The 23,159-nt window shown below is 42.3% G+C and overlaps 1 protein-coding gene and 1 pseudogene across 1 annotated transcript in view; one reads left to right on the top strand and one right to left on the bottom strand.

Moving 5' to 3' along the window:
• Window positions 1–2,274: 2,274 nt before the first annotated feature.
• Window positions 2,275–4,004, top strand: LOC111524765 (annotated as a pseudogene).
• A 5,960-nt stretch (window positions 4,005–9,964) lies between these two features.
• LOC113225169 (prothymosin alpha-like) overlaps window positions 9,965–23,159 on the bottom strand; it is a 110,759-nt gene continuing 97,564 nt past the window's right edge. The window contains exon 3 of the mRNA XM_026456360.1: window positions 9,965–10,227. Within this exon, the coding sequence (XP_026312145.1) occupies window positions 9,965–10,227 (263 nt within the window). The remainder of the gene's footprint in view (window positions 10,228–23,159) is intronic.

Here is a 23,159-nt window from a genome sequence, read left to right on the forward strand (position 1 = left end):
CCAGCACTTTGGGAGTCTGAGACAGGCAGATCACTTGAGGTCAGGAGTCTGAGACAGCCTAGCCAACAATGTGAAACCCTGTTTCTATTAAAAATACAAGAATTACCTGGGCATGGTGGTGCATGCCTCTAATCCTAGCTACTCTGCAGGCTGAGGCAGGAGAATCACTTGAACTTAGGAGGTGGAGGTTGCAGTGAGTCAAGATTGTGCCACTGCACTCCAGCCTGGGCAACACAGTGAGACTCCATCTCAAAAAAAAAAAAAAAAAAAAAAAAAAAAAAAAAAAAAAAAAAAAAAAACCTCAAAATAACTCCTCGATCCTTGGGTTACAGAATGAATATTGTGTTGTTGTGTTGCAGGCATAAAAACATAAATCTTGTACATCTCCATCAGAGCTCTTGGGTGGCTAGGTACACTGTCAATGAGCAGTCAGATTTTGAAAGGAAGCTTTTTTTTTCTGAGCAGTAGGTCTCAATCGTGGACTTAAAATAGTCAGTAAACCATGAGGTAAACAGGTGTGCAGTCGTCCAGGCTTTGTTGTTTCATGTATAGAGCACAGGCAGAGTAGATTTAGCATAAATCTTAAGGGCCCTGCATTTTCAGAATGGTCACTGAGCATTGACTTCAACTTAAAGTCACTAGCTATATTAGTCCCTAACAAGAGAGCAAGCCTCTCCCCTAGGCATTGACTTCTCCCCTCTAGCTATGAAAGTCCTAGCTGGCATCTTCTTCCAATAGAAGGCTGTGCTATCTACCTTGAAAGTCTATTGTTTATTGTAGCCACCTTCATCAGATATCTTAGCTAGATCTTCTGGAAAACCTACATCAGAACCTGCTGCAGCACCTACATCAGAACCTGCTGCTTCACCTTGCACTTTTATTTTGTGGAGATTGGCTTCGTTTCTTAAGCTTCATAAACCAACCTTGCTAGCTTCTAACTTTTCCCCAGAAGCTTCTCCATCTCTCTCAGCCTTCATGGGATTGAAGACAGGTAGGGCCTTCTTCTGGATTGGGCTTTGGCTTAAGGGTGGCAGGTTTGATCTTCTATCTACTCAGACTTTCACCACATCAGCAATAAGCCTGTTGTGCTTTCTAATCATTTATGTGTTTACTGGAGTATAATTTTTAATTTCTTTCAATAACGTTAGTTTCCTCTACATTCACAACGTGGCTAAGTGTTTGGCATAAGAGGCCTCGCTTTCTGCCTGTGTCAGCTTCAACATCCCTTCCTCACTAAGTTTAATGATTTCTAGCTTTTGATTTAAAATGAGAGATGTATGACTTTTCCTTTTACTTGAACACAAAGAGGCCATTGTAGGATTATTACTTGGCCTCTCTTCTTTTCTTTTTTTTTTTTTTTTTTTTTTTGAGATAGAGTCTCACTCTGTCACCCAGGCTGGAGTGCAGTGGCACAATCTCGGCTCACTGCAAGCTCCGCCGCCCGGGTTCACATCATTCTCCTTCCTCAGCCTCCCCAGTAGCTGGAACTACAGGCGCCCACCACCACGCCAGGCTAATTTTTTGTATTTTTAGTAGACACGGGGTTTCACTGTGTTAGTCAGGATGGTCTCAATCTCCTGACCTCGTGATCCACCTGCCTCGACCTCCCAAAGTGCTGGAATTACAGGAGGGGGCCACTGTGCCTGGCCTAACTGGCATCTTTTCAATACTGTTGTATCTCAGGGAGTAGGGAAGCCTAAGGAGATGGAGCAAGATGGAGCATCAGCAAGTCGTTGGAGCAGGCAGAACACATACAATATTTATCATTTAAGTTTGCTGTCTTTGTGGTGCCTCAAAATAATTCCTATAGTAACATCAAAGATCATAGATCACCATAACACATACAATAATCATGAAAAAGTTCGAAATATTGTGAGAATTACCAAAATGTGACCCAGAGAAACAAAGTAAGCACATGCTGCTGGAAAAGTGGTACTGATACACTTGCTTGACATAGGTTTCCACAGAATTTCAATCTGTAAAAACCACAATTACAAGCAAAGTTTAATAAAGCAAGGCACAATAAAATGAGATACGCCTGTATTGGTAACTATAAGCACGATGCTGTACAGAATCTTGTATAATCAAAACTTTGCACCCCTTTAACTAATATCTTCCTGTTTCCACCGCTTCTCACTCCAGCCCTTGGCAACCACCGTTTCACTGACTGCTTCTATGAGTTTGACTATTTTAAATTTTTTATGTAAGAAGTGTCGGGGCTCTGGGCGGGCGGCCGGGACGGGGACTGCAGAGCGGGCTGCACTGGGTGGTCCCCACTGCCTGCCTCCGGGCTACCCAGCCACAGCGCGCCAGTCACATGGAGGATCCTGAGGAGCCCGCGCCCGTGCGCGGAGGCCCGGAGGCCACCCTTGAGCTCCGTGGGTCGCGCTGTCTGCGGCTGTCCGCCTTCCGAGAGGAGCTGCGGGCGCTTTTGGTCCTGGCGGGCCCGGCGTTCTTGGTTCAGCTGATGGTGTTCCTGATCAGTTTCATAAGCTCCGTGTTCTGTGGCCACCTGGGCAAGCTGGAGCTGGACGCAGTCACGCTGGCGATCGTGGTTATCAATGTCACTGGTGTCTCAGTGGGATTCGGCTTATCTTCTGCTTGTGACACCCTCATCTCGAACCTGAAGCACGTGGGCGTGATCCTACAGCGGAGTGCGCTCATTCTGCTCCTCTGCTGCTTCCCCTGCTGGGCGCTGTTTCTCAACACCCAGCACATCCTGCTGCTCTTCAGGCAGGACCCGGATGTGTCCAGGCTTACCCAGACCTATGTCACGATTTTCATTCCGGCTCTTCCTGCAACCTTTCTTTATATGCAACAAGTTAAATATTTGCTCAACCAGGGAATTCTACTGCCCCAGATTGTAACTGGAGTTGCAGCCAACCTCGTCAATGCCCTCGCCAACTATCTGTTTCTCCATCAGCTACATCTTGGGGTGATAGGCTCTGCAGTGGCAAATTTGATTTCCCAGTACACCCTGGCTCTACTCCCTTTTTCTACATCCTTGGGAAAAAACTGCATCAAGCTACATGGGGAGGTTGGTCCCTCGAGTGCCTGCAGGACTGGGCCGCATTCCTCCGCCTGGCCGTCTGCAGCATGCTTATGCTACGCATGGAGTGGTGGGCTATGAGGTCGGGAGCTTCCTCAGCGGCATCCTTGGCATGGAGCTGGGCGCTCAGTCCACCATGTATGAACTGGCCATCGTTGTGTACATGGTCCCTGCAGGCTTCAGTGTGGCTGCCAGTGTCCGGGTAGGAAACGCTCTGGGTGCTGGAGACATGGAGCAGGCACGGAAGTCCTCCACCATTTCCCTACTAATCACAGTGCTCTTTGCTGTAGCCTTCAGTGTCCTGCTGTTAAGCTGTAAGGATCATGTGGGGTACATTTTCACTACCGACCGAGACATCATTAATCTGGTGGCTCAGATGGTTCCAATTTATGCTGTTTCCCACCTCTTTGAAGCTCTTGCTTGCACGAGCGGTGGCGTTCTGAGGGGGAGTGGAAATCAGAAGGTTGGAGCCATTGTGAATACCGTTGGGTACTACGTGGTTGGCCTCCCCATCGGGATCACGCTGATGTTTGCAACCAAACTTGGAGTGATGCGTCTGTGGTCAGGGATCATCATCTGTACAGTCTTTCAAGCTGTGTGTTTTCTAGGCTTTATCATTCAGCTAAATTGGAAAAAAGCGTGTCAGCAGGCTCAGGTACACGCCAATTTGAAAGCAGACGTGGCTTGGAGTGGGAATTCCACCCTCCCGCAGGACCCATTTCACCCAGGGTGCCCTGAAAACCATGAAGGAATTTTAATGAACGATGTTGGAAAGACGGGCGAGACTCAGTTGGATCAGCAGATGCGCCAAGAAGAACCTTTGCCGGAACATCCATAGGACAGTGCTAAGTTGTCCAGGACACAGCTGGTGCTGCAGCAAGGGCTTCTGCTCCTGGGGGCCTTCTTAATCTTGCTGGTGGGGATTTTAATGAGATTCTATGTCAGAATTCAGTGACGTGGCAGGAAAGAAAGTCAGGTCAAGTGATGCTTTTGAGCTTACACACAATTCACAGGCCCACCAGTGACAATTTACTTTGAGTTAATGTCATTCAGGTGTGCCCATGGATTCTGAAGGTTGGGAATGCAAAGATACATTTCTCTAAAAAAAGAAAACGCAACTAAGGTTAAAAGCTATATTGTGGCCCCAGACACTGTCTGAAAGATGACATGAGTAATATAATTCACAACTATCTGAACCAAGGACCAATGTGCTGACTGCATTGGCCAATGGCTTTGCTATTTTTTTAGACACAAACCCATAAACTCAGTGCTTAAGAATTCATACTGCCTGAATTATGTAAAATATATTTTACAATATATCTTTTCTTGGGCCTTAGATTACTATTCACTGGGCAAATGGTATTTGTTTTTGTTTCAATTTTTTTTTTTTTTTTTAATAGACGGAAGTCTTGCTCTGTCATGCAGGCTGGAGTACAGTGGTGCGATCATAGCTCACTGCAGCCTCAAACTCCTGGGCTTCAAGCAATCCTCCTGTGTCAACCACCAGAGTAGCTGAGACTTCAGGGATGTGCCACCATGCCCAGCTGGCATTTGTTAATCTTCATTTGAGGTCTAGATCTAGGCACTGTGGGCACTGAAAAACAGTCGGGAAATCTTTGGAGCTGTGGAAATCCAAACAAGGACTGATAATTCCTGGTAGGAGTGTGTGCGTGACCTACTGCAGCCTCAACCTCCTGGGCTCGAGTGATCCTCGCATCTCAGCCTCCTGAGTAGCTGAGACCACAGGCGTGTACCACCATGCCTAGCTAATTTTTTATTTTTTGTAGAGAGGGGTCTACCCTTTGTTTCCCAGGCTGGTCTTGAATTCCTGGGATCAAGCGATCCTTCCACCTTGCCCTCCAAAAGTGTTGGGATTATAGGCGTGAGCCACCACGCCTGGCCAGAGGACAAAATTTTAATAAAGGTCTTAGCCTAAGTAGTAATCCTACTTCATTAACCTTCCTGGAGTGGGGTACACACTGATAATTCAGCAAGCCTCAGTACATACTAAGTATGCTCAGTGCTGTGAAAGTGGATGACACCAAATTAAGTCATTCTTACCACACCCAATTAAAAGTCAAGAAGCCAGGGATAAAAGCACCCCAGGCACATAACATTAATCTAGTAATGTAATTCTCTGCACATCCAGCTGGTGAAACTGCCTGCTGTAAGCTGAAACCAGCTTTATCCATAACTGCTGAGATAACTTGCTGAAGCTCTAGGATTAATTTTGCCTGCCCGGTTGCTCACCAGTTGTAGCTTGCCAGGTCCCAGGACCCTTCCCGGTGCCAATAAACTTTCTCAAAGAGAGCTATACTGACATTTCTTTTGATAAAACCTCCAGCCTTCTCTGTGTTGTTCTGACATACCGAGGACCACCCGGTCTACATGGATGTCCTGAACTGCAATTCTTTCTTCCCAAATAAAACATTAAATAGAAAAAAAAAGAAAGAAAGAAAAGAAGTGTCATGTGACTTTTAAAAATTTTTATTTATTTTTGTGTATTTATTTTTTGAGATGGAGCTTCACTCTTGTTGGTCAGGCTGGAGTGCTGTGGCATGACCTTGGCTCACTGCAACCTCCACCTCCCGGGCTCAAGCAATTCTCCTGCCTCAGCCTCCCAAGTAGCTAGGATTACAGGCACCTGCCAACACGTCCAGATAATTTTTGTATTTTTAGTAAAGACGGGGATTCACCATGTTGGTCAGGCTGGTCTCAAACTCCTGACCTCGGGTTATCCACCCACCTCGGCCTCCCAAAGTGTGGGGATTACAGGCGTGAGCCATGGTGCCCAGCCGACTTTTTTTTTTTTTTTTTTTTTTTTTTTTTAATAGAGACAGGGTCTCACTTTGTTGTCCAGGCTGATCTCAAACTCCAGGGCTCTAGCCATCCTCCTGCTTTAGCTTCCCAAAGTGTTGGAATTACAGGTGTAAGCCACTGCACTCAGCCTTTTGTTTGCTGTTTGTTTGTTTGTTTGTTTGTTTGTTTGTTTGAGTCAGGTGTCACTCTATCACCCAGGCTGGAGTGCAGTGCTATGATCATAGCTCACTGCAACCTTGACCTCCTGGACTCAAGCGATTCTCCTGCCTCAGCCTCCTGAGTAGCTGGGACTACAGGTGTGCACTACCACACCTAGCTAATTGTTTCTTATTTTTAGTAGAGATGAGGTCTCACTATGTTGCTTAGGCTGGTCTCAAACTCCTGAGCTCAAGTGATCCTCCTGCCCTGCCTCCCAAAGTGCTGGGATTATAGGAATGAGCCACCAAACCCACCTGGCAATATTTGTCCTTCTGTGTCTGGCTTATTTAATTTAGCATAATACCCTGCAGCTTCATACTTGTCCCAGATACAGGATTTCTTTCTTTAGGCTGAATAACATTCCATTGTCTTTATATACCACATTTTCTTTATTCATTCATTTGTCCACAGACATTTAAGTTGTTTAAATGTTTTTGCTACTGTAAATAACGCTGCAGCAAACATGGGACTGCAGCTATCTCTTCCAGATACTGATTTAATTTATTTTGGATACATTCCCAGAAGTGGGATTGCTGAACCATCTCTTAGTTCTATTTTTAATTTTTTGAGAAACTTCCTGTTTTTTATATTGGCTGCACCACTTTGCATTCCCACCAGCATTGTACAGGGTTCCCTTTTGTCCACCTCCTTAGCTACACTTGTGGTATGGTTTGGCAGTATCCCCATCCAAATCTCATCTTGAATTGTAGTTCCCATAATCCCTGCGTGTTATGGGAGGGGCCAGGTGGAGACAGTTGAATCCTGGGAGCAGTTCCCTGATACTGTTTTCATGATAGTGAGAGAGTTATCATGAGATCTGACGGTTTTATAAGGGGCTTGTCCCTTTTCTCAGTTCTCATTCTCTCTCCTGCTGCCCTGTAAAGAGGTGCCTTCCAATGTGATTGTAAGTTTCCTGAGGCCTCCCCAGCCATGCTGAACTGTGAAAACATGCTGTTGGAAAGGTCGTACTGATACACTTGCTTGACATAGGGTTGCCAGACACTTTCAATCTGTAAAAACCACAATTACAAGCAAAGTTCAATAAAGCAAGGCACCATAAAATGAGGTGTGCCTGTATTGGTAACTATAAAAAGGAAAGAGTCAATTAAACCTCTTTCCTTTTTAAATTACCCAGCGTGGGCTATTTCTTCATAGCAGCATGAGAATGGACTAATACAGCTTGTTATCTTGGTTTTGGTTTTCGTTTTGTTTTGTTCCTTATAATAACCATTCTAACAGGTGTGAGATGATATATCATTGCAATTTTGATTTGCATATCACTGATGAATAGTGATATTGAGCACATTTTCTTATACCTGCTGGCCATTTTGTATGTATTCTTTGGAGAAATGTCTCTTCAAATCCTTTGCCCATTTAAAATCAGTTTATGGGCCGGGCATGGTGGCTCATGCCTGTAATCCCAGCACTTCAGGAGACCAAGGCAGGCAGATCATCTGAGGCCAGTTCAAGACTGGCCTGGCCAACATGGTGAAATTACTCTACTAAAAATTCAAAAAAAAAAAAAAAATTAGCTGGACATGGTGGCATGCATCTGTAATCACAGCTACTCAGGTGGGGAAGGCAGGAGAATCACTTGAACCCAGGAGGCAGAGGTTGCAGTGAGCTTAGATTGCACCACTGCACTCCAGCCTGGGTGGCAGACTGAGACTCCATCTCAAATAATAATAATAATAAAATCAGGTTATGGCTGGATGTAGTGGTTCACATCTGTAATTCCAGTGCTTTGGGAGGTCAAGGCTGGTGGATCGCTCGAGCCCAGGAGTTCAAGACCAGCCTGAGCAACATGGCAAAACTCTGTCTCTGACTAAAAAAATACGAAAATTATCTGATGAGGTGGCATGTTCCTATAGTCCCAGCTACTCAGGAGGCTGAGGACAGCTTGAGACCAGAAGGCAGAGGCTGCAGTGAGTTATGATGGCTGGCAGCACTGCACTTTAGTCTGGGCGACAGAGCCGGACCCTGTCTCAATAACTAACTAAATAAAATCAGTGTATTTATTTCCTTGTTATTAAGTTCTAGGAGTTCTTTATATATTGTGATCAATAACTCATTTATCAGGCCGGGAGCGGTGGCTCACGCCTGTAGTCCCAGCACTTTGGGAGGCCACCTGAGGTCAGGAGTTTGAGGACAGCCTGGCCAATATGGTGAAACCCTGTCTCTGCTAAAAATAAAAAAATTAGCCAGGCATGGTGGTGGGAGCCTGTAATCACAGCTACTCAGGAGGCTTAGGAAGGACAATCACTTGAACCCAGGAGACAGAGGTTGCAGTGAGCTGAGATCATGCCATTGCACTCTAGCCTGGGCAACAGGAGCGAAACCCTGTCTCAAAAAATAAATAAAATAACCCTTTATCAGATAAGTGGTTGGTTTCCTTTTCATTATCTTGATTGTTCTTTTCTTTTCTTCTGTTACCTGTGTTTTGGTTGTTGTAACTAAGAAATGATTGCCAAGCTCAATGTCAAGATTTTTTCCTATGTTTCTTCTAGGAATTTTATGGTGTCAAGTCTTATTTAAGTCTTTTATTTTTATTTATTTATTTATTTATTTATTTTTAATGAGACAAGTTCTTGTCTGTTGCCCAGGCTGCAGTGCAGTGGCTGGATCATGGCTCATTGCAACCTCAACCTGCCACATTCAAGCAATCCTCCCATATCAGTCTCACAAGTAGCTAGGGCTATAGGCACATGCCACCTTGCCCAGCTAAATTTTGTATTTTGTATAGAGAAAGGGTTTTGCCATGTTGCCCAGGCTGGTCTCAAACTCTTAGGCTCAAGCAATCTGCCTGCCTTGGCCTCCCAAATTGCTGAGATTACAGGCATGAGCCACTGCACCTGGCCATGTTTAAGTCTTTAATCCTAATTTTTGTGTATGGTATAAAATAAGGGTCCATTTTCATTCTTTTGCATGTGGATATACAGTTTCCCCAGCACCATTTATAGGGAGACTGTCCTTTCCCCATTTGGTATTCGTGGCACCTTTGTCAAATATCAATTGACCATATTTGTGTGAGTTTACTTCTGGACTATCTATTCTATTCTATTGGTCTATATGTCTGTTTTTATGCCAGTAACATACTCTTGATTACTGTAACTTTGCAGTGTGTGTGTGTGTGTGTGTGTGTAGAGAGAGAGAGAGCAAGCTCAAAAATGCTTTGGCTATTTAAGGTCTTTTGTGGTTCTATATGAATTTGAGCATTTTTTCCAGTTCTGTGAAAAATGCCATTCAGATTTTGATAGGAATTAAATTGTTATATCACTTCAGGTAGCATGGATATTTTAACAATATTTATTCTTCCAATCCAAATATATATATGCACACACACGTGTGTGTGTGTGTGTATTAGGCTGTTGTCCCAGATTAATTGATTTTAGAGACAAGGTCTCACTCTGTTGCCTAGGCTAGAGCATAATGATCATAGCTCACTATATCTTCACATTCCTTGGCTCAAGTGATCCTCCTGCCTCAGACTTCTCCGTAGCTGGGATTACGGGCATAAGCCACTGCACCCAGCCTCCAAATTTAAGGAAAATATTGTATTAGGTTAGTGCAAAAATAATCACAGTTTTTGCCATTGAAAGTAATGGCATAGCTTCTTGGCCTTTTGGCTAAGATCAAGTATAAAAGTAATGGCAACAGTTTAACAGTTTACATAATTAAAAGTAATGGCAAAAACCGCAATTACTTTTCCACCAACCTAGTAGCACAACAGAAAGATTCATACGGCTCCATATATGGTGTTTTAGAATTCATCCCAATTACAGTCTGGGTGACTTGGAGTTGGACACACTACCAAAACCCAGAAGCTTCAGCATTTCCTTGGTGTGAGCATCTACTCCAGTGACTTCCTGATCCAGGACTGAGACCTCAGGAACGTAATTACTTCTCTCTCCTCCTCCTCCTCCTCCTCGTGCAGCTTGATGGAGACACCTGTGAATCTGGGCCTCTGATCTCCTTCATCAGATGTGTCTCATAGCTTGCTATCTTGCTGCAGAGCTCCTTGCTGGAAGTAATGGTGATCTCCTTGCACACATACTTGCTCATGTACCAGTCACTGCCCAGGTAGATGTAGTACTTCTCAATGATGACCCAGGCCACCTTCTTTAGGATTTTAGTGCAAATGCGGCCCGTATTAGCAGGTACTTGGTAAAAGAGTATAATATATTTTGAAATCACAAAGTGTTGGCTGGAGTGACTCAACGCCTGTAATCCCAGCACTTGGGAAGGCTGAGGCAGAAGGATAGCTTGAGCCCAGGAGTTTGAGACCAGCCTGGGCATCATGGCAAAACTCTGTGTCTACAAAAAATGCAAAAATTAGCCCAACATAGTGGCATGTACCTAAAGTCCCAGCTACTCAGGAGGCTGAGGTGGGAGGATCACTTGAGCCCGGGAGACTGAGGCTGCAGTGAGCTATGATTGAGCCACTACACTCCAGCCTGGGTGATAGAGTGAGACCCTGTCTTTAAAAAAAAAAAAGTTTATTTTTAAAGTATTTTTCTTTTTTATGTTATTATAAATGGGATTCTCTTAATTTTCTTTTTGCATAATTCATTGTAATGTATAGAAGCACAGTTGATTTCAATGTATTGAACTTGTATCATGTAACTTCGTTGCATTTTTTTCTTAGTTCTAACAGTTTTTTGGTGAAGTCTATAGTGTTTTCTATACAAAAGATTATGTCATCGGCAAACAGAAAATTTAACTTATTTCTTTCTTATTTGAATGTCTTATTCATTTATATGTTTGCCTAACCGCTCCATGTAGAACTTCTAGAATCATGTTGAATAGAAGTTGTGAGAATGGGCATCTGTGCCTTGTTCCAAATCTTAGAGGAAATGTTTTTTCACCATTAGGTATGACGTTAGCTATGGACTTATCTTTTGTGGTCTGTATTACATTAAGTTCCTTCTGTGCCTAATTTTTGAGAGGTTTTTGGTCATGAAAGGTATTGAATTTTGTCAAGTGCTTTTTCTGCATTTGCTGAGATGATTATGTGCTGTTTCTTCTTTGGTCTGTTAATGTGGCATATCACATTGATTGATTTCTGTGTGTGGAACCATCCTTGCTTCCCAGCAATAAACCCTATTTGATCACGATGTATAATCCTTTTATTGTGCTTTTGAGTTTTGTTTGCTAATATTTAGTTGAGAATTTTTGTATCCATGTTCATCTGGATATTGGCCTGTAGTTTTCTTTTCTTGTGATGTCTTTGTCTGGCTTAAGTGTCAGGATAATTCTAGCCTCATAAAGAGGGTTTGAAAGTATCCCCTCTTCTATTTTATGAAGGAGTTTTAGAATGATTAATATTAATTTTTCTTTAAAAGTTTGGTACAGTTCACCTATGAGGCCATCTGTTTCTGTGCTTCTTGTTGAAGGGTTTGATTACTGACAATCTTCTTATTTGTTATTGGTCTGTTTAGGCTATTTCTTCTTAGTTTTGGCAGAATGTATTCACTTCTTCCAGGTCATCCAATTTGTTGGCATGTAATTTGTCATTTTAGTTCCTTATGATTTTTTATTTAGAAAAATGTATATTCTGAAAAAATTGGGTGCAACAGTCTATGGATCTCATAGGTCCATTTGGTCTATATGCTATGCAAGTCTGCTGTTTCCTCCTTTCTTCCCTTCCTCCCTTCCTTTCTCCCTCCCTTCCTCCCTCCCTCCTTTCCTCCCTCCCTTCCTCCTTCCTTTCTTCCTTTCTTTCTTTTGACAGTTTCATTCTTGTTGCCCAGGCTGGAGTGCAGTGGCACAATCTCAGCTAACTGCAACCTCTGCCTCCCAGGTTCATGTAATTCTCCTGCCTCAGCCTCCCGAGTAGCTGGGATTATAGGCATGCGCCACCACGCCCGGCTAATTTTGTATTTTTAGTAGAGACGGAATTTCTCCATATTGGTCAGGCTGGTCTCGAACTCCTGACCTCAGGTGATCTGCCCACCTTGGCCTCCCAAAGTGCTGGGATTACAGGCATGAACCACCACACCTGGCCTGTGTATTGATTTTCTGTCTGGATGATCTGTGTATCTTTGTAAGTAGGATATTTGTGTCTCCTGCTATTATTTATTCAATTTTCCCTTTAGATCTATCAATTTTTGCTTTATATATTAAACGACTTGCTGTTGGGTGCATATGTATTTACAACTGCTATTTTTTTTCTACTGAATTAATCCTATTATAATTATATAATGACTTGCTTTATCACTCATGACCGTGTTTTACTTAGAGTCTATTTTGTATAATCTAAGTATAGCCACCTCTGCTCTCTTTCAGTTACCATTGTCGTGGAATACATTTTTCATCTCTCACCTTTATCCTTTTGTATCGTTAAATCTCAAGTAAGGATCTTGCAGACAGCATATAGTTGGATCATACTTTCTATTCTACTCAGCCACTCAATCTCTTTTCATTGGTTAATTTTTTTTTTTTTTTTTTTTTTTTTTTTTTTGACAAGAGTTTCGCTCTTGTTGCCCAGGCTGGAGTGCAATGGTGCAATCTCAGCTTACTGCAACCACCACCTCCTGGGTTCAAGTAATTCTGTTGCCTCAGCCTCCCAGGTAGCTAGGATTACAGGCATACACCAGCATTCCCGGCGAATTGTTTGTATTTAGTAGAGACAGGGTTTCACCATGTTGGTCAGGTTGATCTCAAACTTCTGACCTCAGGTGATCCACTTGCCTCAGCCTCACAAAGTACTGGGATTACAGAAGTGAGCCACCATGTCCGGCCCTCATTGTTTAAGTTAATCTGCTTACCCTTAAGTAATTATTGGTAGGTGAGGACTTACTGTTCCTATTTTGTTAATTGTTTTCTATTTTGTAGTTTTCTTGTAATGATATACTTTGATTCTTTTTATCCTTTTTTTAATCTACTACGGGGTATGTGTGTGTATCATAAGGCTTACATAAAACTTCTTATCATTATACCAGTCTATTTTGAGCTGGTAAAAACTTAACTTCAATTGCATATAAAAACTCTACACTTTTACTTTCTCCCCCTCAAACTCTGTTATTCATGTCAGGATTGATTTCTTTTTATTTTGTGTATCCATTAACCAATTTTTGTTATCATTATTTTTATTTTTGTCTATTAAAATATGTATTTTAATAAAGTTTTAATACTATGGCTAAAAGTGACTTATACACCACTGTTACAGTATTTCCTTATTCTGTATTTGTCCATTTGTTTACCATTGTCAGTGAAATTTATCGCATATGTGTTCATGTTATTCTTGTGAAGGTATTTTCATCTATAGATGGTTGTTAAATTACTGTTTCTATAGGAGTGTGAAGGCCAGAAACTCCTATTCTCCTATCTTGCTGATGTCACTCTGAAAATACAATTTAAAATATTTTTTGAAATTTATTTATTTATGAGACAGGGGCTCACTCTGTCACCCAGGATGAAGTTCAGTGGCATAACCACAGCTCACTGCAGTCTTGACCTTCCAAGCTCAAAAGAACCTCCTTCCTCAGACTCCCAAGTAGCCAGGACTACAGGCATGTACCACCAAACTTAGCTAATTTTTTTTTTTAATTTTTAATACAGACAAGGTCTTGCTATGTTCTCCATGCTGGTCTCAAACTCCTGGACTCAAGCAACCCTCTCCCCTTGGCCTCCTAAAGTGTTGAGATTACACATGTGAGCCACTGATAATATATTTTAAATTCCAATTTTGGGAATCAACATATTCATGTTCTGGCCAGGTGTGGTGGCTCACACCTGTAATCCCAGCACTTTGGGAGGCTGAGACGGGCAGATCACCTGAGGTTGGGAGTTTGAGACCAGCCTGCCCAACATGGAGAAACCCCGTCTCCACTAGAAATACAAAATTAGCCAGGCCTAGTGGTGGATCAGCTACTCAGGATTCTGAGACAGGAGAATTGCTTGAACCTGAGAGGCAGAGTTTGGGTGAGCCGAGATCACGCCATTGCACTCCAGCCTGGGCAACAAGAGTGAAACTCTGCCTCATCAAAGAAAAAAAAAAAAAAGAATACATCTTCTGTTTCAGTTTGCTGTCATTCAAATAGTTGATAATCTCATCATCTTTTTATTTATACAATGATCTATTTTAAAAATGAAATCCCAATTACAAGGCCTGGGGAAGGACCTCTCTTCATCCGAATAAAACTCTAAATTGATATCCACTAATCAATAAATTCTTGGTATTGTTGATCAACCAATTTCAGTTCTGCCTAAATGTATCAGCATTCAAATAGTACTACTCTAAGTCATCCACAAGGAAAAGTGGAATGCTTTGTTGTAATCAAGGTGAAGTCCATAAATAAATTCTTCATTTCTCTACAACCATATCAGTAAGCTGGTTAATGTAAAGTATTTGATTAGGTTGATATATTTTTAAGCATTTTATGTTTGGTCCAAATGACCACCTTTTTTTGTTTGATAACTTCTTTAATAAGTGCTTGGAAAATCTCGTTGGGGTTGATTGAAATATGCTGCTTAGTAATATACAATGCACAGAATCCATCTTCTTTCTTACGAACATTTAAACATTCTCTCATCTTAGATGTTCTTTTCCATTTCATTTACAAGTTTTCTAAGACCTCAAAATATAATGTATCTGAGTTGGGTCTTAAAACTCATTTTAGTTTATTAAGATTTTCTCTTACAATCTCTTTACCCACCTTCATTTTCACCTTTCTCTTACAAGTTATTCTGCCTTTTAAAATCAATAGATATTCTTTGCAGAAAACAGAAATTGAATTCACATTTCTTCCTGTCTACCCACTTTGTCATTAATCTCTCGTCATCAACCAACAAAACCAAAAAAGAGATTGATTTCTACCTTCAGAGTGAAAAATTTCTTTATCTTAGCATTTATCAAAGCTTCAGAAATATTTAGGCTTTAAACTTTCTACGGAGAAATGATTTGATTTCTCAGGCACCATACAGTAGCCATGTACTACTGGTCTTCATGGTTGAATTAGGAACAGATCTGAGACAAATTATAATAGACTAAAAGTGAGAAGAGATATGAAGGTTGAAACCAGGTTCTGCCAATTAGAAATACTGACAGGAGACTGGAGGACAGAAACTGGGAGGGAGGGAGAAGCTAGAGTATTTCCCCTGTGTTCCCTCTGCCTTCTACAGTGACTCTGGTAGTGGATTCACTTCCTCTGTGTCTCCAAAATGGCTGCTATGGCTTCAGTTTCTGCAGGATGACCCCAGTGCCTAGTGTAAAAGAAAAATTATACACTGGACACTTGTAAAAATGGTAATACAGCCCAGGCACGAGGCTCATGCCTGTAATTCCAGCATTTCGGGAGGCTGAGGCAGGAGGATCCCTTGAGCCCAGGAGTTCAAGACCAGCCCTGATAACATAGCAAGACTTTGTCTCTATAAAAAAAAAAAAAAAATTAGCCAGGCATAGTAGCAGGTCTATTGTCTCAGCTACTTGGGAAGCTGAGCTGGGGGGATCAATTGAGCCTGGGAGGTTGAGGCTGCAGTGGGTTGTGACCGCACCACAGCGTTCCAGCCTGGGCAACAGAGCAAGACCCTGTCTCAAAAAATAAATAATTAAATAAATAAGTAAATAAATATTTGTAAATAGTCAAGATAGATTTTATTCAAGCTACTGCAGTAGGAAAGAGAGATCTCAGTAAAGAGCAGAACTCAACTCTGAATACAGCAAAGACAGCTGGGAATTTCTAGCCTACTAGATGAGTAAAGAGGTCACTAAATGGAAAATTACTAAGAGGAACTCAATTGGCCATCAAGAGTAGGGGATTTCTGTTAAACCAGTTTAACAGGATTTTTGCTAAAAGCAGACCAAACATTTAGATATGGAAATTGAGGGATGAGGAATTTGATCAGATATCAAAGAGGAAAGAATTCTTGCTAAACGACTTTAACAAGATTCTTGAAAAACCGGGCTCAGTAAGCCAAGGACATGGAAAGCCAAGCTTGAAGCCTAGTTAAGAGGAGAGTTCCAGTAATATTGCCTTTGTTCCTCCAGCACTGGAGTTGTTTATGCTGTTGGTAATTGCTTTATGCTCTTCATAATTACTGATTGCCTCACCGGCCTTTGGTTTCTCAACTCTTCCATCATTTATGTAGTCAATTGCCTGCATTGAATTCCTTCTGTGTTTTTGCTATTCTTATACTTGTTTATGAAGTATAAAATACATACCGAAGAATACAAAATCTTAAGTCTGCTGGCCTGGCACAGTGGCTCACACCTGTAATCCCAGCACTTTGGGAGGCCAAGGCGGGCTGATCACCAGGTCAGAAGTTCGAGACCAGCCTGGTCAACATGGTGAAACCCCGTCTCTACTAAAAATACAAAAATTAGCCTGGCATAGTGGTGGGCACCTGTAGTCCCAACTACTTGGGAGGCTGAGGCTGGAGAATCGCTTGAACCCAGGAGGCAAAGGTTGCAGAGAGCCAAGATTGTGCCACTGTATTCCAGCCTGGGCAACAGAATAAAACTCCATCTCAAAATAAATAAATAAATAAAATCTTAAATCTACAGCTTAAGAAGTTTTCACAAAGTGAAAACATGTCCATTTTATTACCACTCAGATCAAGAACCACAACATTCAGTCAGAAGTTCGGAAGCCAGTTGGGTGTAGTAGTACATGCCTATAATCCCAGCTACTTCAGAGGCTGAGGTGAAAGAATCACTGGAGCCCAGGAATTCAAGGCTGCACTGTGTGTTGATCATGCCTATGAATAGCCACAGTACCACAGCCTGGGCAACATATTGAAATTAATGTCACAGAAACTCCTGGCTTGTCTCTTCCAGTCCCAACTCTGCTAAGGCTATCCTTCTAAGGCCATAAATTACTTCACCTATGTTTATATTTTAGAAAAATACAATATGTACTTTTTAATGTCTGACTTCCTTGGCCCAACATTATATCTGTAAGATTTATAATTATTGTATATTTTTGTAATTTCTTCCTTCTAATTGCTGTATACAGTATACCATTACATGAACTCACCATTTATACATTCTATGAATCATGGATATTTAAATAGTTTCCAGGCTGAGGTTTGAACAGTGCTGCTATAAACATTCTTGTACATTTCATTTGCTGAACATAGTATGCCCTTCTCTGGGTGTACATATCTGGAAGTGCAACTGTGTAGATTTGCTTAGGTGCAAGTTAGTATATACTGCCAGTTTTAACAAAAGTCTTTACCAAGTTACACTCCCATCATCAGTGATAAGAATTATAATTTCAGCCAGGTGCAGCAACTTATGCTTATAATCCTGGCACTTTGGGAGGCCTAGGTGGACAGATCACTTGAGCCTAGGAGTTTGAGACCAGCTTGGGCAACACAGCAAGACCCCGTCTCTATGAAAAATAAAAAAAATAGCCAGGTATGGTGGCACACACCTGTGATCCCAGCCACTCAGGAGGCTGAGGTGAGAGGATCGCTTAATCCTAAGAGGTTGAAGCTGCAGTGAGCCGTGATCCACCACACTCCAGCCTGGGCAACAGAGTGAAACCCTGTTTCAAATATATATATATATATGGCTGGGCACAGTGGCTCACGCCTGTAATCCCAGCACTTTCGGAGGCAGAGGCAGGTGGATCACCTGAGGTCAGGTGTTCAAGACAGGCCTGGCCAACATGGTGAAAACCCATCTCTACTAAAAATACAAAAATTACCATGTGTGGTGGTATGCGCCTGTAGTCCCAGCTACTTGGGAGGCTGAGGCAGAAGAATTGCTCAAACCCAGGGGCCGAAGTTTGCAGTGAGCCAAGATTGCACCACTGCACTCCAGCCTGGGTGACAGAGTGATACTCCATCTCAAAAACATATATATATATATATATGTGTGTGTGTGTGTGTGTGTGTGTACACACACACACACAAAAGATACGAATGAAGAGATACACAGGGCAAGGTACAGGGGAAGGCCTCAGAACTTCCTCGCCCTACCCAGGAGTACCACCCTCCAGGGTTCAGAAGCTCCCTGAACCCTGACCTTTTGGGTTTTTATGAAGGCTTCATTATGTAGGCATGATTGATTAAAGCATTGGTCATTGGTAATCAACTTAATTTCTGCTCCCTTCCCTCCCCAGAGTAGGGGGATGGGGCTGAAAGTTCCAACCCTCTGATCCTGCCTTAGTGGGTTTTTTTTTTTGGTTTTTTTTTTTTGAGACGGAGTCTCGCTCTGTCGCCCAGGCTGGAGTGCAGTGGCCAGATCTCAGCTCACTGCAAGCTCCGCCTTCTGGGTTTACGCCATTCTCCTGCCTCAGCCTCCCGAGTAGCTGGGACTACAGGTGCCCGCCACTTCGCCCAGCTATTTTTTTGTATTTTTTTAGTAGAGACGGGGTTTCATTGTGTTTGCCAGGATGGTCTCGATCTCCTGACCTCGTGATTTGCCCGTCTCAGCCTCCCAAAGTGCTGGGATTACAGGCTTGAGCTACTGCACCCGGCCGCCTTAGTGTTTTTGATCACCAGCCCTCATCCTGAAGCTGCCCAGGAATTGCCAGGATTAGTCAACTCATTAGCATACAAAAAGACACTTATCACAGATTCCAAGGATTTTAGGAGTTGTAGGCTAGGAGGCGGGTATGTAGACCAAATATATATTTCACAATCTCACAGTCCACCCCCAGTATTCAAACACAGATCCCTTACAGCACAAGGATATACAACCCAAAAGACACTGCACATTCTTAGAATCCCATTCAGTCATTAATAGTCCAGCCAGGTGCAGTGGCTCATGCCTATAATCCCAGCACTTTGGGACACCAACGTAGGAGAACCACTTGAGACCAGGAGTTTGAGACCGGCCTGGGCAACATAACAAGACCTCACATTTCCAAAAAATTTAAAAATTAGCCAGGTGTAGGCCAGGCTCAGTGGCTCACGCCTGTAATCCCAGCACTTTGGAAGGCCAAGGTGGGTGGATCACAAGGTCAGGAGATCAAGACCATCCTGGCTAACATGGTGAAACCCAGTCTCTACTAAAAATACAAAAAAGTAGCTGGCATGGTGGTGGGTGCCTGTAGTCCCAGCTACTCAGGAGGCTGAGGCAGGAAAATGACGTGAACCCGGGAGGCGGAGCTTGCAGAAAGCTAAGATCCTGCCACTGCACTCCAGCCTGGGCGATAGCGCAAGACTCTGTCTTAAAAAAAACAAAAAACAAAAAAAAGGGTATGTCAGGATGGCTGGGTGTGGTGGCTTACGCCTGTAATCCATCACTTTGGGAGGCTGAGGCGGGTAGATTACCTGAGGTCAGGAGTTCGAGACCAGCCTGGCCAAAATGGTGAAACCCTCTCTCTACTAAAAGTACAAAATTAGCCGGGCATGGTGGTGGGCGCCTGTAATCCCAGCTACTCAGGAGGCTGAGGCAGGAGGGCAGGAGAATTGCTTGTTGCACTCTAGCATGGGCAACAGGAGTGAAACTCTGTCTCAAAAAAAAAAAATGTCAGGAGAGTACAGTCAAGCGTGGCCTAATGACGGGGATAAGTTCTTGGAAACATGTCCCCAGGTGATTATGTGGCTGTGGCTGTGCAAACATCATAGAGTGCTCGTATACAAACCTAGAGGGTAGAGCCTACTATTCGAAACCCTGGTTGTGTGGTACGGCCTGTTGTTCCTAGGCTCCAAACCTGTACAGCAGGTTACTCTACTGAATACTGTGGCATTTGTAACAAGTGGCAAGTATGTATTTAAACATAGAGAAAGTACAGCAAAAATATGGTAGTACAGAGTTGCCAAAATAAATATATATATATATATATATATATATATGGCAGTATAATCTCATGGAACTGAGATTATATTGTTGTATATGCGGTCGTTACAGTCCATGACTTTATTTACAAAAAGCTATCCTGTGCGTGTGCCAAGGCTGGCCATGGCCACATTGCTGACACATGACACCCGGGTTTACTCAGACATGAGCTAAAATCTCCACTGCAGAATGAGCGATGGAACAAATAAATTCTGGGTTTTCTGCAACAGCTGGTGCAGCCTGGCCTACATACACCTCTTGCCAAGAGCTCACTCATGCCCAGGGGAAGAGCTTGGGATCCAGGCAGTTGACTGTGTGGGGCAGAAAGAGGCAGTGGAGAGTTTGCACCAGGAGTGGGCCCCTGTCCTTCCTCTCTCCAAAAGCTGGATCTGTCAGGCTGTGTGTGGTCACTCCCTTGCTAGGGAAGATGGCATAGTTCTTTGCAGGGCTTGGCAGAGTAACAATGGCTAATTCCCAGGCATTAGTTAGCATCGGATACACGTGCTTAATAGTTCTCTCTCTGTCACTTATAAGTTCACCTGCTTATAAGTTTTCTCTCTGTCGCTCTATTACTTAATCTTTTAAAGTGTTTATCTATAAAACTGGGATTAAATAAAAATTTCTTGGCACAGAGCTTGTTGTATTTTAAACTGCCATTGCATTTCAGTTCTCGTTCTTGCTATTTTTCTAATTGGTAGGTGATAATTACTTAAAATATGTTTGTGGATTGAAGAATTAAAACTTGTTAATAGATATTATCAAACAATATCAAGCAAAGTAGAAATATATATCAATTTAAAAGTGGGAGTTTTTTGTTTTGTTTTGTTTTGTTTTTGATATGGAGTCTTGCTCTGTCACCCAGAGTGGAGTACAGTGGTATGATCTCAGCTCACTCCAACCTCCGCCTCCTGGGTTCAAGCGATTCTTGTGCCTCAGCCTCCCTGAGTAGCTGGGATTACAGGCACATGTCACCAGACCCGGCTAATTTTTATATTTTTAGTACAGATGGTGTTTTGCCATGTTGGCCAGGCTGGTCTTGAACTCCTGACCTCAAGTGATGTGCCCGCGACAGCCTCCCAAAGTGCTGGGATTACAGGCGTGAGCCACCGCGCACGGTCAAAAGGGGGAGATCTTTGATGAAACATGAGAGGAGATTCAATCTACCACTTGGTAATGCACTAATTGATCATTTTATAACAATGACAAAAATTTAAAAGAAAATTCAGTATGCCATTAATGGCAAAGATAGTTCATGAAGGATTTGAAATCAATTAGGAATAAATGTGAATGTTTTATATTTACTTTTATTTGATTGAAATACCCCTTAAACTAATATTACTGTGTTTGTAAAATCTGTAGCAATGAATGCCTCTGCTATGATTACCAAGAGGAAAATTTAGAATGAGAGGGTTTTGTAAAGAAATTTAAAACACTGATTAATTTTATGAAGAAAAAGACAGGTATTTTGTTAATCTTGTGTTGATATATTCAAATAATACTTCCCTAGAAAGGACAGTTAATGATGGATCTCCCTGTATTTACTTTGCAGCTTCATTGAGGTATGATTGACAAGTAAAATTGTATAAATTTAAGATATACAATGTGATGATTTGATATATGTGTATAATGCAAAATAATTAGCATAATCAGGTTAGCACATCCATCACCTGACACAGCTGTGTGTGTGGTAAAAACGTTTAAGATCTACTCTTAGGAAAGTTCAAGTATGCGATGCAGTATCGTTAACTAGAGTCAGCATGCACTACGTTAGATCCCCATAACTTACAACCGAAACTCTGTACCCATTAACCAACATCTCTCCTTTTCTGCTTTCCCACAACCCCAACAACTACCATTCTCCTCTGTTTCTGTGAGTTTGAGTTTTTTAGATTCCATATTTAAGTGAGATCATACAGTATTTGTCTTTCTCTGTCTCATTTATTTCATTTAGCATAATGCTCTTAAAGCTCATCTAGGTTCTCACAAATGACAGGATTTTCTTTCTCTCTCTCTCTCTCTTTTTCTTTCATTATTATTTTTTTGAGATGGAATGTCACTTTGTTGCCCAGGCTGGGGTGCAATGGCATGATTTTGGCTCACTACAATGTCTGCCGCCAGGTTTGAGCGATGCTCCTGCCTCAGCCTCCTGAGTAGCTGGGACTACAGGTGCAAGCCACCATGCCCGGCTAAGTTTTGTATTTTTAGTAGAGATGGGGTTTCACCATATAGGCCAGGCTGGTCTTGAACTCTTGACCTTGTGATCTGCCTGCCTCAGCCTCCCAAAGTGCTGGGATTACAGGCATGAGTCACCGCGCCTGGCCCGATTGTCTTCTTTATTATGGCTGAATAATAGTTAATTGTGTGTGTGTATGTGTGTGTATCTGTTCATCTATTGATAGACACTTACGTTGTTTCCATTTCTTGGCTATTGTAAATGATGCCACAACAAACAGGAATTCAGATCTTCCCTTTGAGACACTGATTTTATATCCTTCAGATATATACCCGGAAGTGGGATTGCTAGATCACATGATAGCTCTACTTTTATTTTTTTTGAGGCATCTCCATTTTCTATAATAGCTGTACCAATTTACATTTTCACTAACAATGTGCAAGGGTTCCCCTTTATCCACATCCTAAAGAATACTTGTTATCTCTAGTTGTGTTTTGTTTTGTTTTTTTGATAAGCACCATCTTAACAAGTGTGAGGTGCTATCTTATTGTGGTTTTGGTTGCATTTCCTGTTGGATCGTAATGTTGAGCACCTTTTCATGTACCTGTTGGCCATTTGTATGTCCTTTTTGGGAAAATGTCTTTTCTTTGCCCGTTGGAGTATTTGTGAGTTTTTTTGCTATTGAGTTGTATGAGTTCCTTATATATTTTGGATATTCACTCCTTGTCATACATACGGTTTGCAAATATTTTCTCACATTCCATAGGCTGCCTTTTCATTATGTTGATTGTTTCTTTTGCTGTACAGTAGGTTTTCAGTTTGATATGTTTATTTTTGCTTTAGATGCCTGTGCTTTTGGTGTCATATAAAAAAATTGTTCCGGCCGGGCTTGGTGGCTCACGCCTCTAATCTCAGCACTTGGGGAGACCGAGGCGGGTGGATTACGAGGTCAGGAATTCAAGACCAGCCTGGCCAACATGGTGAAACCCCATCTCTACTAAAAGTACAAAAATTAGCCGGGCCTGGTGGTGGGTGCCTGTAATCCCAGCTACTTGGGAGGCTGAGGCAGAGAATTGCTTGAACCCGGGAGGCGGAGGTTGCAGTGAGCTGAGATTGTGCCACTGCACTCCAGCCTGGACAACACAGCAAGACTCCGTCTCAAAAAAAAAAAAAAAAAAAAAAAAAAA

The sequence above is a fragment of the Piliocolobus tephrosceles genome, chromosome 8 (assembly GCF_002776525.5).
Source record: "Piliocolobus tephrosceles isolate RC106 chromosome 8, ASM277652v3, whole genome shotgun sequence".
NCBI lineage: Eukaryota > Metazoa > Chordata > Mammalia > Primates > Cercopithecidae > Piliocolobus > Piliocolobus tephrosceles.